The following is an 18,012-nucleotide window of genomic DNA, read 5'->3' as shown; positions in this document are numbered from 1 at the left end:
CAAAAACAAACAAACAAAAAGCCTCACTAAATAAAATATAAATTAAAAAATAAAATATGTACTTAAATGTGAATTTTGATTAGGTAAAATGTAAAAAAGAACTTCAAATTTTTGCAGAGTATGGGACTGGGGAGATGGCTGCTCTTACAGAGGACCCAGGTTCAATTCCCAGCACCCACATGGTGGCTAACAACTGTCCTTAGCTCCTATTCCAAGGGAATCTGATGCCCTCTTCTGACCACCGCAGGCATTGCACCACACAGGTACACCTACCTACATGAAGACAATATACTCATAAACATAAAATAAATTAAAAAATTTTAAAAACTTTCAGAGTAGAATGACATATTCAGTGCTCTGTATACACATATGCTACTGCTAAGAGAAGGTAATAATCTTGTTTATTTTTGATCATTGCTAATAAAAACTTAAAGTTAGTAACCAAAATTTAACTTTCTCTTCAGAGCCTTTCTACTATACTCCATCAATTTACTGTGTTTTTATATAAAAAAGAATTCTAAGATAGCTAAAGGAATCTATAGAAAATCAATCTGAGGACACAGCTTTTCATAAGATAGCTAAAGGAATCTATAGAAAATCAATCTGAGGACACAGATTTTCAGAGGCTTTTGGTACAAACTTTGGGAGAAGATATTTCCTAGTAATAAGTAATTGGCTATAATATATTTGTGAAGGATATTACTGATGATACAACATCTTGAGGAAAATTTTATCTCTTCTTACTAGGAGCATATTATTTTCCAAGAATTGAATATATCCTGCTACTCTGCAGAATTCTAAGGTTCTTCACATCTCCACAAACTCAGTATCTAAAACCAAAAGTTTGTATGTTTGATTTCTTTTCTACTCGTTAATGTTGCCTTTTGTTGGTCATTTACTCACCATGTGCACCTACACCTAAGAATGCAATAATAAAGTCAAAACTAGACAGACAATGGTTTCAATTGTTCATTGCCTTTAAATACTGTGTCAAGATTGGGTAAAAAGCTTCCTGCTCATTTCCTTTTTGACATACTCCTGTCCCCACTTAGAACCCTATCTGTATCTTGATTCCTTACCACCCTAAAGTCTTATGCTTTAGTTCACATCCATTCCATAATTGGCGATGATGATGATGATGGTGGTGGTGATGATGACGATGGTGATGATGACAGCAATGAAACCCAAGATTCCTGATACTGTAAAGCCCTAAAAACATTTCCCTTCCCTCTAATTAGTCTGCTTCCTGCAATATGATATTAGAAAATCACTGAACAAAGATACTTACTCCAGAGCTCCTGCTTACAGACAATTTTCTCTAATTGAATAGTAGCCTTTTTATTATACATACACCAGGGAAGCCAGTATATCTACTCCCGCATGCAAAGTAAAAGAATAAATCTATAACCAGTGATCTGGTTAATAGATGACATTTTCAGTCAATAAAACCAATGCCATACTTACAGTGGAGGTTGGTGGGACTGGTTTTCAGCATTTCTTGGTGTTTTGCAGGCTGCAGGCTTCGCCATGTCCCTGACAACACACCTGGGGCGCATGATAGACAGCACAATGCACTATTAATTATAAAAGGGTAGAGCACATCTGGAAATTAAACATGGTACTGAAAACACAATCTAAAGGAAAGTATGTGTAAGCCCCATCAATATTAATCTTAGGGCCCTGTAAAGACCCTGTGAATGGGAAATCTTTGACTTGGGCTTCTGAAATCTCAACTATACCCACATAAATTCTACGCTGGTCTCTATATTTGATTTTCCTTTCAGCATCAATAAAATGATTGTGAGTGGTTTTCCCCATTGCAGAAAAGCTACCAAGAGCCTTGGCCTCACCAGATGAAGACACCTGAGCAATTAGAAATAGGAACAGTGGCTGTGTTGATAGGTTAAAAACTGAGCAGGATTTTCTGTGTTTTTGACTGTTCTACTAAAATATATGGACTCTTATTTTACATCATTAAGCAGCACACAAGTTTTCCTGCTTAGACAGAAAGAGATCTAAGGGTTTTCCAGATAGTCTCATATTCCTTCAAACTAAGGAGGAAGAAGTGGAAGAACATGTTCACAACTGAAATGTATGTGTGTGTGTGTGTGTAATAAATCATGCAAAAAGTCTGTACCTTAATTCCTCATCAAAAAATAAATGTAGAGAATATATAAGATAGCAGGAGTCAATAATCTTAACGTCATGCTAACAGGGCTTAAAGCACCAAAGGGATTCATTGGCCCATATTAGAAAACACCTCCATCTGAGGCTATACTTTATTGACTCAGAAAGATCTTCTTTTCAAAAGCTTTAAACCCAACAGGGCTTTGACTAGAGAAGCCTTATAAAACCGAGGCCGGACATTTTAGATTTTTACTGCATGTAAATGTTCTGAGAATCCGGAATCTCACAACATGAGTCCCTGGTTCTTAAGAACTTTCCTGGAGGCTTCTTGGAGATTTAACTACATTGCTCATAATTAAGGCCAATTATATTATTTCAGAAGTAGATCAGTGTTGAGGCTTTTTTTTTTTTCCCAGAGGAAAAGCTGCATGGCAAAATTCTCCACTTCTGAAAGAAACTGAACAGGTAGGCGCAGACACAAGGCACAGAAAGATGCAACACACACACACACACACACACACACACACAGAGAGAGAGAGAGAGAGAGAGAGAGAGACTCTGCTTATTCCAAACAAGAGCAAGAAAGACTCAGAAATCAATACATAATATGAAGAAAAGGAGCCATTTCAAAGTCTCAGTACACCTTCCTCCAGGGATAAAAGGGAAAACTGTAGCATTTCTCAGGAGCTAAACTCTAAATTGACTGACTGGTCAAGAGAAAACAATGAGAGAAACCTTCCCCAGCCCCAACGCCACCACAAAGCCCTAGGCTGTAGTTCGGGTGTAATGAAGAAGGTTACTTATGCAACAGCACTAAGACAATTTGCAGGGAGGCAGCTGTTTGAAGAAGGAATTTTCTAGGACTTTTGAGCCCTGAAACTTTAATCTCACTTTTGCAAGGTGCAATGCCCAGTGACTTCAAATTCTTAACACTGGTAAAATCTTTGACAATTCTCACTCAACTCAAAATAGCATATGCAGCCTGTTTAATCTACATGAGCTGGTTTGTAAAAATATCTGAAAATACCACTAACTTTGAAAAAATTTGAAGAATCTGAGAATCTAGATTCCCCCCTCCCCACCAAATATCAAGAACTTGTACAAAGCTTTGAAATAAAAGAAATCTAACACATGGGGAGTTTTTATTCTTTGAAGTGTCTATTTTATGAGATGCTGAATATCACACACAACAGTAGGTTTTTAAACCAAATATTTTCTCTAACTACAAGACCATGTCTTTTGCAAGAAAACTGTCATCTAATCTCAGGACCCTGTGGTTTGGGTTTAATATTTCAGTAGTTTAGCATTTTACTACTGTCTGCACTTGCTATATAGCTGCTTTCTGACAAAAACTTCTTTTGAATTTCTGAATTTTAATGTTGAATTAAATCATGAAAACAGACACATCATTCTTCAAATGTAAGATGCTTAGAATTAATTTAGATATAGATGTATATTTTATTATACAATTGTTTATAGTTATTGCAAATATTTATTTATTTATTTATTTGTGGTGATGGGGATTGAATCTAGACATTCACTCTACCACTGACCTATATCCCCAATGTGTCTTTTCACTAATTGCCCAGGTTGGTCTTGAACTCACTCTATAGCCCAGACTAGCCTTCAACTTATGACCCTCCTGCCTCATCAGTGACAGGGATTGGAAGCCTGTTTGACTAAAGCAGACTTAGGTGTAATTCTAAAATCACAACAACACCACATTTTTAACACCAGTTTTTAACTGTACCACTGGACATATATTTGCTAGACTGATATACCTGAATCTGAGTTTTGAAAGAAAAAAAAAAAAACAATTTGGTTCAGATGGTTAATTATTCAACCAATTTGAGAGCACTGTTAATCAAGATAATATGTAAGTTTACATTTTCTAATCTGACTTTTTTTTAGATGAAATTTCTTGTAGATACAAGAAAGAAAAAAAAATACCCTGTGTTCAGAAAAAGACATACAGAATATATAATATTCTCCTGGGTTTTTGTTAGCCTAAGTGAATGAACATTCCTTTAAAATTATAATTGAATTGTATCCCACTTTACAGAGATACAATCTTAATAGTTCTGACAATTCTAATATATGGAAGCTGTTCACCCCCAAATTTCAATCATTCCCTATGCGTTAGACTTATAGAAATAAGACTCCCTCATTCTTTAAGAAGCAGAACGGTATTTCAGTATGCTGAAGCTCCTTCCAGGATTCACCTCTCTCACCACACATTAGGAGATGACAAATGCTGCCAGAATGCTCATTTCCTGGAACAGCCACAGTTATGAGGGAGAAAGGGTTCAAGGCCTGTGACCTCTTAATCTTTGTGATGTCTTCAATTACAAAGGGAAAAACCAGATATGGAATCTTAGTCTTCTACTTGCATGGAAGCATCCTGTCATCTCTCAAGCATCACTGAAGACTTATACAAATCTGCTATTCTGCAGCTACCTCGGGGGAATGCCTCTCCTGACTCCGCCCTGAGCACTGCTGGGTTTTATGAATGACTGCAATCAATTCGATGAATGGCTGCCAACTGCCCACTCAGCCACTTCTACCCTTCCCTGCGCGCACTTGCACACACACACACACACACACACACACACACACACACACACACACACGAGAAACTCACATTGCCACAAGCCTGCAGATGAGACTAAGGCAAGGCTTTCAGCTCTCCAAACAGGAACTAAATGTGCTTCCAAATACTGAGTATGTGAATTAAAAATTCTGAATGCCTTCAAGAAACACAATTTACATAATTACTCTCTCTCCCTCATTTTACTTTCTTTTTTGGGGCCTGCAATCACTATCCTCTACCAGGCTTCTCTTTAAAACCACCACCACCACTATTTTATAAAACTTTACCCAGATTTGAACTTTAAGCTGCCTTTTTACAGTTTAAAAAAAAAAAAAAAAAAACACCTTAAAACTGTTCAGAAGAACAAAAATTTCTGCCCAGGTTGGAACCTGAACTTTCCAGTTTTTCCAGCTCTCCTGGTCATAGGCCCAACCTTAGGAAGGCAGGTTCACCTTAAGTTATGCTAAAGAGATGGGAAGACCTAGTACATTAATGAGATGGTGAACTTCTGCTGCCCCGAATCCCTGCCCCCTAGTGCATGCAGTGTTTATCAACTGGTTAGAGACATGCAGTCTCCATAAGTCTTCCCGTTTTCTCTGATTTTTTCAGAAAAGTGTAACCTCTCCTTTCCTTGTCTCCTCTCTAGTCATGCTTTCCCTAATGCTTTGGGAAGCCTCAACATCTTGGATTTCTTGACTGTTTTTCTAAAGCTCCCTTCCTTCCCTGCCTTGAGGCTGCTAGTCCGCCACCAGGCAGGCTCTGAAGGGCGTGACTTCAGGGCTTCTTTCCTTCATTCCATTCTCCTTCCAAGGGCAGTGGCTGAGATTTATGGCTTGCTGGTTCTGAGGACTTTTTCCTTAAATTCTAATAAAATTGTCCCAAAACTTCCATTTGAATTTATTCTTAAATTCTTTTATGAATAAGGCTAAGATCCCTAAAAGGGGCCCCGTTTATCCCCTTTATCATTATGCTCCCTAGCAAATGTCAAGAAATTCCTTGCTGTGACTAAGCTGCTGATAATAGACTATGACTGTTTTATCTTATTTTATTTTTTTTTATCAGCAATGGAGACAATTTCATTCAAATGGGTATGTTTATGCCTGCTTCCCAAGTGTTAGTGAACTAACCCAAACTTGCCTTCTACTCCTCAGGGGCGGTTAAAACAATATAAGGATGAGAAAATGGGACATTTTTCAAATAGTCTCCTGATTTGCTGACAATTGATTAAATGTGTGGAAAACCATTCAAGAAACAATGTCAGGGACATTTTCAAGGGTTTCCTTTCTTTCTAAACCTCGTAGTCAATGCTTAAGTCATTCTCAAACATGAAATTAATGACAAAGTATGTAAAGTACACGGAACAATCCAATTTCCAGGCTGATACTCCTTCCTAACCCCACTCAGAAATGCAACTGCCTTTGTGACATTTTCACTTGGATATCTAATAGACTGCTCAATAGCAGCATCTCCAAAACAAAACTCACTTTACTCCTCCACACCTGGTCCTTCCATCAATATATCCACCTCGGCTGATAGTAAAAGTGCCTCTCCAGCTGTTAAGTTCAAAATTTAGATTTGTATTTCCCTCACACTCTGCACCTAATCTATCATATTGACTACATTTTCAAAACAGGCATACAATCTGACCCTATCTGATCACCTCCACAACTGCCACCTTGTCCTAAGAAACATTTTACTTGAATTCTGACCATGGAGTGTACCCATGGGGGTCATAGAACAACTTGATGAAATCAGTTCTTTCCTGTGCATCCTGGAGTCAAACTCAGGTCTTCAGGCTTGGGGGTAAGTGCCTTTACCTGCTGAGACATCTCACTGGCCCTAACCACAGATTTTTAATGGATTGCTCAGCTTTCCCTATGCCTGTGCTTAGAGCTTATTCTCAGTACAGCAGCCAGAGTGATTCTTTTGAAAAATAAATCAGATGTGAAACGTCTGCTCACAATCTTGCAGTGGCTCCCTGGATTTTCATGACAGACTGAGTCCTCAAGTTATCTTTAAACCTGTCAAAACTCTGGAATCTCATCTTCTACCCTGTTAGTCCCCCCCCCCCCCCCCCCCCCCCGACCCGCAGCACCATTTCTTGCATTAGGGTCTTTGTACCAATCGTCACTTGTGTCTGGAGTGCTCCCCCCCAAACTGACATGCTCAAACTTCAGGCCCCTTTCATGACTTTGTTTAAATGTCAGTCTCTGAGGGTTCCTACCACAGTAAACTTATTACTACAATGCACTTTCCTTTCACACACCCACACATTTCTAAGCATCCTTCACATTGCCCTACTACTTACAAAATTGATGTTTCCTGTCTCCCAATGCTTAAGATAAGAATTGCTCAGGAAAGATCTTGGTTCCTTAATACACGCCAAGAACCTAGACTTTTCCCTGATACATACTGATCTCCTACTACATATTAAAATCTACAATGTATAAATTTCAAGTTTGAGTAATTTCAAACACTAAAACACAGTGAATTGGGCTAGATTGTATATGACTAAAAAATTATATCACATCTATGTAAAATATTTTCAAATGTAAATTAATTCATAGCAAACAGCACTATAATTTGGATTAACAGTCCTCTTTTGATATGGTCTGGCTGATGTTTATCCTCTTTCTGAACCAGAGAAGATTTCTTTCTGAGTGGAAAAACTAAAACCACATTTGCATTTTGTGTGTGTGTGTGTGTGTGTGTGTGTGTGTGTGTGTGTGTATAAGCAAGAGGGCAGGATCTAGTGTCTTACTCAAGTGCATTTCATCTCATTTGTTGAGATGTCTTTCACTGAATCCAGTTCATAGCTAGACTGGTTGGTCAGCAAGCCCCAGGGATCCTCCTGTCTCAGCCTCCCGAGCACTGGGATCACAAGTACATGCTGCCATGCACAGCGTTTATTTCATTGGGTGCAGGGAATAAAACTCAGTTACTATGCTTGAATAGAAATTATTTTCTGACTAAGTCATCTTTTTGGCCCTTGAAAAAATTCTTTAATGTCAAAGCACTACATTGAATATTAGTGCAAAATTATTTTATGAAATAACATTTTAAAAGTGTATAAAAGAAAGTAAAAGTAAAGAATGAATCTTGTTGCTTCTGATGTTTTGATACAGGATATGAACTTCATATTTCACACAAGTCCCATAACAAAATGTACACATTTAACCTTCATACCACCATACAAGGAAGAGGATATAGTGGTCCCATTTGATTTAAAAAAAAAAAAAAAAAAAAAGGAATTTAGGGTGCTGGAGAGAGAGCTCAGTGGTTAAGAGTACTAGCTGCTCTTGCAGAAGAACTTCATTGGGTTCCCATCACCCACATGGCAGCTAATAACCATTCTTAACTCCAGGGGTCCCAAACACCCTCTCCTGGCCTCTGTGAGTATTGCAAGATAGGGGTGTACTTAGATACATGTAGGCAAAGCACTCAAATACATAAAATAAAAATGAATAAATCCACCCAAATTGTTAAAAAGAAAAAAAAAAAAAGGGAAGTTAGATAAAGAGGCTAAAGATCTAGGACATAAAATCATACTTCCGGGTCTGGTGAGATGGCTCAGTGGGTAAAGGCACTTGTTGCCAAGTCTGAAGATTTGATCCCTAGACACCACAAAATGGAAGGAGAGCACCACTCTTGCAAGTTGCCCTCTGACTTCCTCATGAATGGCATGTCATGCACATGTCTTCCCCCTCAATATACAGAAATAAATAAGTAAAAATGTTTAAAAATTACATTTCAAATGATAAATGGCAAGTGTTGGTACTTTAAGAAGCAAGAATTGCACAGAACTACCACTATCCACTATGCATGCAGCTGTTTATGTTGTCATAAAAAGGTGTGCAGTATTCTCAGAATATTTCAATACCACTGATTTATGATATAGATATACTCTTCAAATTATTTGAATGATCTCATTTATGTGCATGTTCTCTGAAAGCGACTATGTCACAAGACCATATTCTTCAAATTTCACAGCAGTATTGACAGCAGGATGTGGTATTAGCTAAAGCAGAAATACAGTGACCTTAAAACAATGGGAACAATAGGATACCAAAGAATTTGTTTTGCAAGACAACTTATGTGATATATAGCTTTTATTTTTAAAAATACAACAAAAAAGATAAAATATCCATTTTTAAGAGAGTGCAACTGATAAAAATCATTTCAGATACACTTCAACAGAAATCTTCACAACTAATCTCATTTCCACTCACAAAATCTGAAAGAGGAAAAGCCTCAAAAATATTATCTTAGAACCCATTTTATATTAAAATTTGCATACTGATGTCAATTTCACAGGGAACAAATGAACATGATGACTTTTACCCATAAGACGGTGGTGGAGCAGAGAAAATTCAATACCAGAAGAAGAACGTGAATGTTGGGATTTTAAAAAGCCAGATGCTCTAATCACAAATCATCAGGGCCTGTTCCTCTGCCAATGTGCATTCTGGGAACTCTCAAAAGCCACATCAGCATAATTTTTATTTTCAGAAAGGCATGGAAGACAGGTGAAGTAGACCTTAACATAAGGAAAGGGAAACCTCTTTCACAATGAGGGCAGAGACCAGGACATCTTCTACTCACAAAACTAGACTAACATCCTAAAACAGAGGTGACTGACTACTGAGATTACTGGGAAATTTTAAAATTTGAAGCAAAAAGGCCTGATTTCACAGACTGTTAAGAAACGAAAATAATAGATAAGAAGTTAAGTCTCTGCTCATCTGGATTATTTAGCCTTGCTTTGTTTAACAGTCACTAGAATTCTAACATGCTTGATCCTGCAAAATCCTAAGACTGTGTTAACATTTTGGCAACATTTCTAAATAGCCCTTTTAGAAAACCAATTTCATTTGTATTTACCTGTGTGTTTGTGTGTCTGTGCATATGTGTGCACATGCAGAGGGCAGAAGATGGTGCCAGTGTTCCTGAAGCTGGAGTTTCAGGTGGTTGTGAGCTACACTACACCGGTGCTGGGACCAAACTCTGGTTCATTGTAAGAGCACAAAACTCTCTTAATCACTGACCTATCTCTCTGACTCCCCACAATTAACCTATTTTTATTCAAGTTATTATGCTAACAAAATCAATTTCTTCTCCCCATTCACTATTCCTGAAATATAGTTCTGTAAAAATTTATATCTGATATCACCTACATGTACCCCCCTGTTTACATTTAACTAATTTAAGTGCATTATTGCCTGCAAAACAAATAATTACTTTACAAAAGCTCAGAGTACGCAAACTATCCTATCATTAAACAAGCAATGGAGAATCTCTGTTCATTCCTTGAGGAAAGAAAAGACCAAACACACAAAAACTTATCTAGTTGGAAGCAAGAAATATGAGAATAAGAAGCTATAGTCAGTGTAGCAGAGGAAGGTGTCAAATAAGATGCACCCTGGTCAGGCTTTGGATTCTCTAAGAAGAGAAAGAGAGATGGAGGGAATGCAGTGGATTCGCAAGAAAACACAAAGGATATAAAAATGGAGATAGAGAATGTGAATAATTTGCTAAAAATGCAGACAGCTGGATTGGGAAAAGGAGTGATGGAGGAAAGATGGCTTTTCTTTATACTTATGGGCATGTGTCTAGACAAGGAAATCAGTTACGGGAAAGGAATAAGTTAAGGAAAGAACAAAGGGAAGGGGGGAGGAAGAAGGAGGAGCAGGAGGAAGTAGAGGAGGAGCAGTAAGAAGAAGAGGAGGAGCAGGAGGAAGAGGAGGAGGAAGAGGATGAGCAGGAGGAGGAAGAGGAAGAGCAGGGGGACGAAGAGGAGGAGCAGGGGGATGAAGAGGAGGAGCAGGGGGAGGAAGAGGAGGAGCAGGGGGAGGAAGAGGAGGAGCAGGGGGAGGAAGAGGAGGAACAGGAGCAGGAGAAACAGAGGATAGTGTAGAATAGTAAAGAATGGGAGGAGCGGGGGAAGATGAATTTAATGAGGAAACCATATTGATGAGATGGTAGACAGGGATAGCAAAAGCAGGAGGAGGAACGTTTTCCTAAGTCTCTTTTGATTTGTACCATAGCTGCAGGCTCCACTTTCTTCCAACATGATTCTTGTAGGACAATGCTTGGTGAGATTCATTTCGGATAGACACCGGAGAGTGAAATAATCTCTCCACCTGCCCTCATATTTCTCACTTCCTAGAGACAGAACTTCTACCCAGCCCCTCCCGACCCCCCAACTAACCAGTGCCAGAGGCTTCGAGTGAGAAGTTCTAAGGGAGTTGCTCTCCTCCCAGCTGCTGTCCACTAATAGTTATGTTTACACCTGTAAGTTCGGTTCCCATGTCTTCAAAGGAAAAAGAAGTTAATAGCATTAGCTGAAGTTTCTCTGTGCCTCTAGTGGGCCAGGTAGGATTCACTCATCTCTCCACTTAGGCAATCTAGTTATGTGCTATATATTGTGCTTAGTGTTTTAATGAGTTAGAAAAATGACAATGATACTCAAGTTACAAATTTACTTGTGATATACCACAATTTCCTCTTAGAAGAACAATTCAGCATTCTTAAATCACATATCTGGGAAGCATTTTGTTTTGAGCAAACAAAGTATTTCAGTGTCATCTAAAATTTAGTAACAGGGGCTGGAGAGACAGCTCAGCAGTGAAGAGCACTGGCTGCCCTTGCAGAGGACCCAGTTTTGATTCCCAGCATCCACATGGCAGCTAACAACTGTCTATAACTTCAGCTCCAGGGGATCTGATACCCTTTTCTTACCATCATAGGTGCACTTACACATAAGCAGCTAATACACTCAAACACACAAAATAAAAATAAGAAATAATATATCTATACATATATAATTTAGTAATAGTCACATAATTATTCATTTTTTCAAGACAGGGACTCATGTAGCCTAGACTGGCCTCTAACTCACTAGGAAGCCAAGGATGTCCTTGACTCTCTAATCCTCCTGTAAGAATTAAAGATGTGGTTAAACAATGTTAGGGATTGAATCCAGTATCTTGCACATGCTAGACAAACACTCTCACTCCCAACTGAGTTACAGTCCCAGCCCAATAGTTATAATTATAATTGAATATTTCAAGTTACAGGCAGTAGTCTTTAGTGGATATTCTCTTGTCACATGTGAATGCTATAGAATAATAAAAGACAGTCACCTTATCATGGTTTTCTAAAGTTTAAATGTTTAAGCTAAAAATATGAAATTTGGTATTAGAGGAAAGAATGGATGGCATGGTAAGGATAATTACTGCAGCTATTTTACACCTTACAACTTCTCTGCCTTTTAAACAATGATTTTAGGGTAGCTCTATGTATCTAAGAATGTCTTTTCTCCACAATGCGTTCATTCTCTTCTCTCATTTGGGAGCCAGATAACTAAATAAATAGCTACCGAGAGAGATCATAATGGTTCCTTGGTGGGATTTAAGTGGATTTTAAATAGATAAAATAAAATGGGAAAATGAAACTTACAAAAGCATTAATGAAATATTTCAGGCATTACTTTCAATTAATGGTAACTACTTTTTGCAACACATTCACCTACCTTGAGAATTAAAGAGTTAATGGAGCTCATCAAATAAGAATGTGTGTCACACATGCACTACAAGCTATGTGCAAACATTACAGTGCCTTGCAGAAAATATGGACTATTCATTTATTGTAAATAAATACTTATTTACTTTGTCAAGAGACCATGTCTCTTTTACTTGAAATATGATAAAAGGATGAAACAATCAATTTGACACTTTGATGACAACTCTAATACTTGAATATAATTGTTTTGTCTTACGTGTTTGTATTTAGAAGGAGGAAATGAAATAAATATTGCAAGCACTTTTCCTGCATCCTTTCATCCAAACTGATGAAGCTACAAACAGCTGTTTAGGAAAATATTCATTTGGAGTGATATTTGGAATGATCAAATGCCTAGAAATGAGATTTCTTGCACTTGCTGGCAAGAGGAACATTCTCCAGGTTTTCAGCTCTTTCCTGATCTAGACTATCATTCCTGCAGCTTTAACTGGACTGATGTTTCTCCCATTATCCATCAGGTATTCAATCTGCACCCACCTAAAATTTCACTAACCACTGAATATGAATGGATTAAAAGTTCAACTCAATAGCCCTCCTCCCCACAACCTTACCCACTTCTTGAGTTCTAAACATAGTTCATTAAGTTTCACTTCTTGAGTTCTAAACATAGTTCTCTCTCTCTCTCTCTCTCTCTCTCTCTCTCTCTCTCTCTCTCACCTAAAACTCTTCCAGTTTATTGACTATTTTTTGAAAGATCTCTCAAAATTCCAAATTCATTTTGCCTTTTAATGAGAGTTTTACTGTTTTCCTCAAATTTCATTTTCTCTTTTCATTGAGTCTAAGAAAGTACTTAACATTCCCCATCATGTTCAATATATCCATATTGCTCAATATATCCGAGTCCAGCTATCTATATTCTGGGGTGCTTCACACACACACACACACACACACACACACACACATACACATACACACACGCATGCATGCACACACACACACACACAGATACACCTCTGTCATTCTTCATTTCCTTCTCTTAAATCCCAACAGAGTCATTTGTTAACCTGGTAAATAAGTTTCACATTTTAAGAGTGTCCTTTTGACACTTTAATCTCCATTCCCTATCTCAGTTTTTTCTGTCATATTGTCTGCAACTTTCTTTTTCTTAATCTTAATCTTTTCAAAACCCAATCCTGCTGTACAGAACTCCAATATACCCCCAGCCTATGAGCTCTGATTAACCATTTTTGCCCAGAGTCTTCTGAAAGCACCGCTCCTCATATGGACATGAGATTTTATTTAATAGCAGCAGCCTGAAAACTGGGAAGAAGTTCAAGGAATGTTTACTTTGGAAACAGCACATGAAATTGTAGTGTTTTCTCAGGTCCCATTGGGAAGCCCTGATGATCCCGACATCTGTATGAATTATTAGAAAAGGCTAGTATAACTGATGAACAAATGCTTCGAGACACCTGCTCTGTGCTACACTGCATGCCAAGTGCTATGATCAGAACCTGGGAACAAGTCAGTCTTCCCATCGATCAAAGTAGTGATATAATAATAACCCACATTCATCTGGTACTCAAAATATGATAGAAACAAGTTAATTCACTTTATATGCATTAGCTCATTCAATCCTGATGCCAACTCTGTGTGATAAGCAGGTGAAATAACAACTCCTTGCATGATATTAAAAACTTCCATTTATAGAAGTTGTCACAGTATTAGTTCAACAAGCTAACCTCTATTATATTGTTTTAATATTTCATTTCCATGAAGCTATTTAACTTAATCTTGATTTAAAATTATCTTCAAATACAGTGAAAAATATCATTAAGCACACAGACAGGGAAATAATAGCAAAATAAAGACTGCCTCTTTTGTTTTTTACCTAAACCGTTAAATAAAAAGTATGTTTATTTAATAGATACAAATTCTTCTTTTTATACTTTTAATATGTGTGAACACTCTCATGTGACATAATGTTCTCAGAGGTTGTAATTTCAAATATATATACATATTAATGCATATATATATATAAAATGCTCACCTTGCTTTCCCAACGTTACTTCTAGAATTTTAATTAGCACGAGGATTTATTTCGCATGCACCTCTTGTTTATAGATTTGCATATATATATAGAAAAACATCAGAGATTAGAAGACTGAAAGACTGTCATACTGAAATTTGCCTTCCCTTCTAGTCAAACAGTTTTTATTGAATGCATATGAACATTTTGCCTGCATATATGTAAGGGCACTATGTGCATGCAAACCTGCAGAGGCCAGCAGAGAGCTCAAATCCCTTGGAATTGGAGTTACAGTTTCTAGCAGCCATGTGAGTGTTAGGAACTGAACCCAGTCCTCTGGAAGTACAGTCAGTGCTCTTAATCACTTAGCCATCTCTCCAGTGCCTGATTCCTTTTTTCAAATAAAAGATTTTATTTATTTGTGTGTATGTGTGCACATGCATGCATGCACCTGTGGAAGCCAGGATAGGTCTTCATATACTCTAGAGCTGGAGTTACAGGTGATTGTGAGCTACTTGATATGGGTGCTGGGAACTGAATCCTGGTTCTCTGTAAGAGCAGCACATGCTCTTAACTGAGCTATCTCTCCAGTCCTAAAAGTTGGCTCCCTTTGTTGCACAGTGTTATGACTCTGGATCAATATAAGGAAAACTTTGTAACCCTCTCTAATAGCCAGGTCATATAAAAAGACTGATAGACAAAACCAATATTCAAGGGAAAGTATGAGTTACTTTACAAACATGGTCACACATCAAAATTACCTGAAGAGGTTTTTAAAAGGAAAGCTTCCCTTAGTCCCAACCCAGATTTATGGAGCTGCAATTTGGACTCGAGAAATTTAGTATTATTAGCTCCCCATGGTGACTATAATGTGTTCATGCTGGTATTTGGGAACTCTTGATGAAAAGTGAGCCCTTCATTCACTATACTATAATTCATGAATCCTTTCCTTAGAGGAAGATAAACCACAAGAAGTCTCTGTAACTTGGGCCACATGATCATAGTCTCCTAAAACAGCTTTCTGTCAACTGGATTCTAATATTATACCCTCAATTTTTTTCTTTTTTCTTTTTCTTTTTCTTGGAGCTGAGGCCAAACCCAGGGCCTTGCACTTGCAGGCTTAGGTAGTTCTTAAGCCTTGCCAAGTCTCCAGTTCTGCCTTGCTTCTTATCCCTGCTTGAAGATGTGAGTCTCTGCTTTCTGCTCCTGCTCCAGCTACCTCTGCTCCCCGCCACGATGGACTCTTGCCCCTTTGGAACCATAAGCTAAATAAACTCTTCCTTTTATAAGTTCCCTTGGTCATGGTATTCCTATGAGAGCAACAGAAAAGTAAATAATACAGGCTTAGAAGTTTATATTTCTTAAAAGAAAAGACTCAGTTTTTCCTAAAGTTGGGAAACCTGTCATACATATTATACAATTACTGGAACCTTGCAGATATATGCGAAATGGCAATTTTTCTGCTGTTAACGTCTGGGATCCATGAAATGTTATACAAAGGTTAGCATTTTTGAAAGAATCAATCATGGAAATATTCTCTATGAATTTAGTTAAGTCTCATCATAGGAAGAAAATGGTTTCAATGTCAAATATGTTAAGGAATATTGCTAAACAAGCTCAGAAGGTTTTTTTTTATTATTTTTACTGGGTAATTCAGAGTCTGTGAAATGCTCAACTCTAAAGTAGAGCATACTGCAGTATTTCAGGAACATTATTCAGTTTAGGATGAAAAAGATGTGACAGTTATTGTTATGCATGAGATACAAGGGTCATTTCAAAAGATGCTATAAAAAAGCAAAGCCTGGTGTGGTTTTAGATATCTATAATCCCAACACCTGGAAGACTGAGGTATGAGGACTAAGTTTTCAAGGCCAAGTGGGATATAGAAGCTCTGTTAATCAATCAGTCAAGCAAGCAAGCAAGCAATCAATCAAGCAAGCAAGCAAGGAAGCAAATATGGCACCTCATAGCAGTAAGGATATTATTATTTGCCACTATAAGTGGTCTTTAAGTATTACCATATTTACCTAACGTATGCGATTCCTTCACATTTTGATCAACAAAATAAGTTCATCATTCAGCACACAGGATATTCATGCTCCAAGCAAGAAAACACAGTTTTAAAGTAGTAAATAATGTGTTTACATAAACTATACGAAAATAACAAAAGGCATAGCAAATTCATGAGTTCCTTTGCAACTCATGAAGAGAAATGCAAGACCAGAAGTGAAGGCCTTTCAGCATACGCTTTCTCTCTGTCATGCTATCAACAGACTAGAAAAAGTACAAATTCTAATTTTCTGATACATAACAGAACTTGCATATAGAGAAAATGTGAAGGACAGAGAGACAGTTTCTCAAAAATTTCATAATTGCCTTATTCATAACCTCTCCATCTTTTCTTTTATGTAAAATTAAATAGCAAATCAGGACCAGGCATGGTGGTGCACACCTTTAATCTCAATGCTCAAGAAGCAGAGGCAGAGGAAGGCAGATAGATCTCTGTGAGATTGAGGCCAGTCTGATCTACATAGCAAGTTCCAGGCCAGCTGGGAAAACGGGGAGACACTGTCTCAAAAACAAAACAAATCAAAACAAAAAAACCAAATAAATAAATGAATATAAATAAATAAAAATAAATAAATAAATAGCAAATCAACCAATGAATGGAAACAATGGTATGATAAACGGGAAACTACCTTTACCTACACGGTCATTCACAACTGTCATTCAATGCAACTCAAAACACCTCCGCATATAATCTTATATGACTAATATTTTAATTTTGAATGCAAGTAAAGAATTACTAGAGTCAGCATAGTGGCACATGCCTGTAACCCCTGTACTTAAAAGGATGAAGCAGTAAGATGTACCTGAACTTGAGGCCAGCCTGGGCTATACAGCAAGTTTGCCAGATGGGACTTCAAAATGAGACCATGTCTCAAAAAATGTGTTAAATTATTGGTGCGTTATTACAAATAAAAATCTGCACATTGAATTTCATTGAAAAGATACTAAGATTACAAATACACAATTATAGACAGATAAAATATTTGTACTATCTATCTTACATACACTTTACATATAAGGTGGGTACATGGATACTAGAATATATGTACACATACATGAAACACTAGTATGCATATAAGACTGACGCCCAGACTGAAGTCATATCAATCAATAATAAAAGGCAATCCGTACTATGTTCAAATAATTGATTCCTAGGTGGTTGCCCCAAAAAAGTGAAAAATATGTCTTCAAAATGATTTGTACAAGAATGTTCAACATAGTCTCATATTGGTAACTTAAAACTGGAGATGACACATGTGTTCGTGATTAGAGTATTTTTAAAAATTGCTCCTTAAAAAATTGTAAAAGAAATAATAGAGGACATAAAGTCACAGGGTGCTAAGGTAGGGGCAGAGAAGGGAGGGGTCTGAATATGATCAAAATACGTTGCATGAAATTCTCAAACCAATAAAAAATAGAATTGGTGTATTCATAGCATAGGATGTATAATGACACGTGATAACGTGCATGAATCTAAAAATAGTTTAAATAATGAAGCCAGATATATGACATTTTGTTGTATAATTCAATTTTTACAAAGTCCAAAAGAAGGCAAAAAGTTGTTAGTGGTGACAAGATTCAGAAAGTAGGTGTCTCTGGGCAGGAAGTGTGCTTTACAAGGGAGATAATGAGACTTTTGTATCATGTATGTGTTATGTGCCCAACTGTCAACACT

General features: G+C 37.3%; 1 protein-coding gene across 35 annotated transcripts in view; it reads right to left on the bottom strand.

Annotated features, from left to right (window-relative positions):
- Rims1 (regulating synaptic membrane exocytosis 1) overlaps window positions 1-18,012 on the bottom strand; it is a 486,359-nt gene that overhangs the window by 400,421 nt on the left and 67,926 nt on the right. For all 35 annotated transcript variants that reach the window (XM_008856314.3, XM_029557777.1, XM_017795156.2 and 32 more), the window contains one exon: window positions 1,465-1,545. In XM_008856314.3, the coding sequence (XP_008854536.1) occupies window positions 1,465-1,545 (81 nt within the window). Of the gene's footprint in view, window positions 1-1,464; window positions 1,546-18,012 lie in introns of those variants that run through there.

The sequence above is a fragment of the Nannospalax galili genome, unplaced genomic scaffold, assembly GCF_000622305.1.
Source record: "Nannospalax galili isolate Female #2095 unplaced genomic scaffold, S.galili_v1.0 scaffold206, whole genome shotgun sequence".
Taxonomy (NCBI): domain Eukaryota; kingdom Metazoa; phylum Chordata; class Mammalia; order Rodentia; family Spalacidae; genus Nannospalax; species Nannospalax galili.
This window is presented reverse-complemented; position numbering and strand designations above follow the sequence as displayed.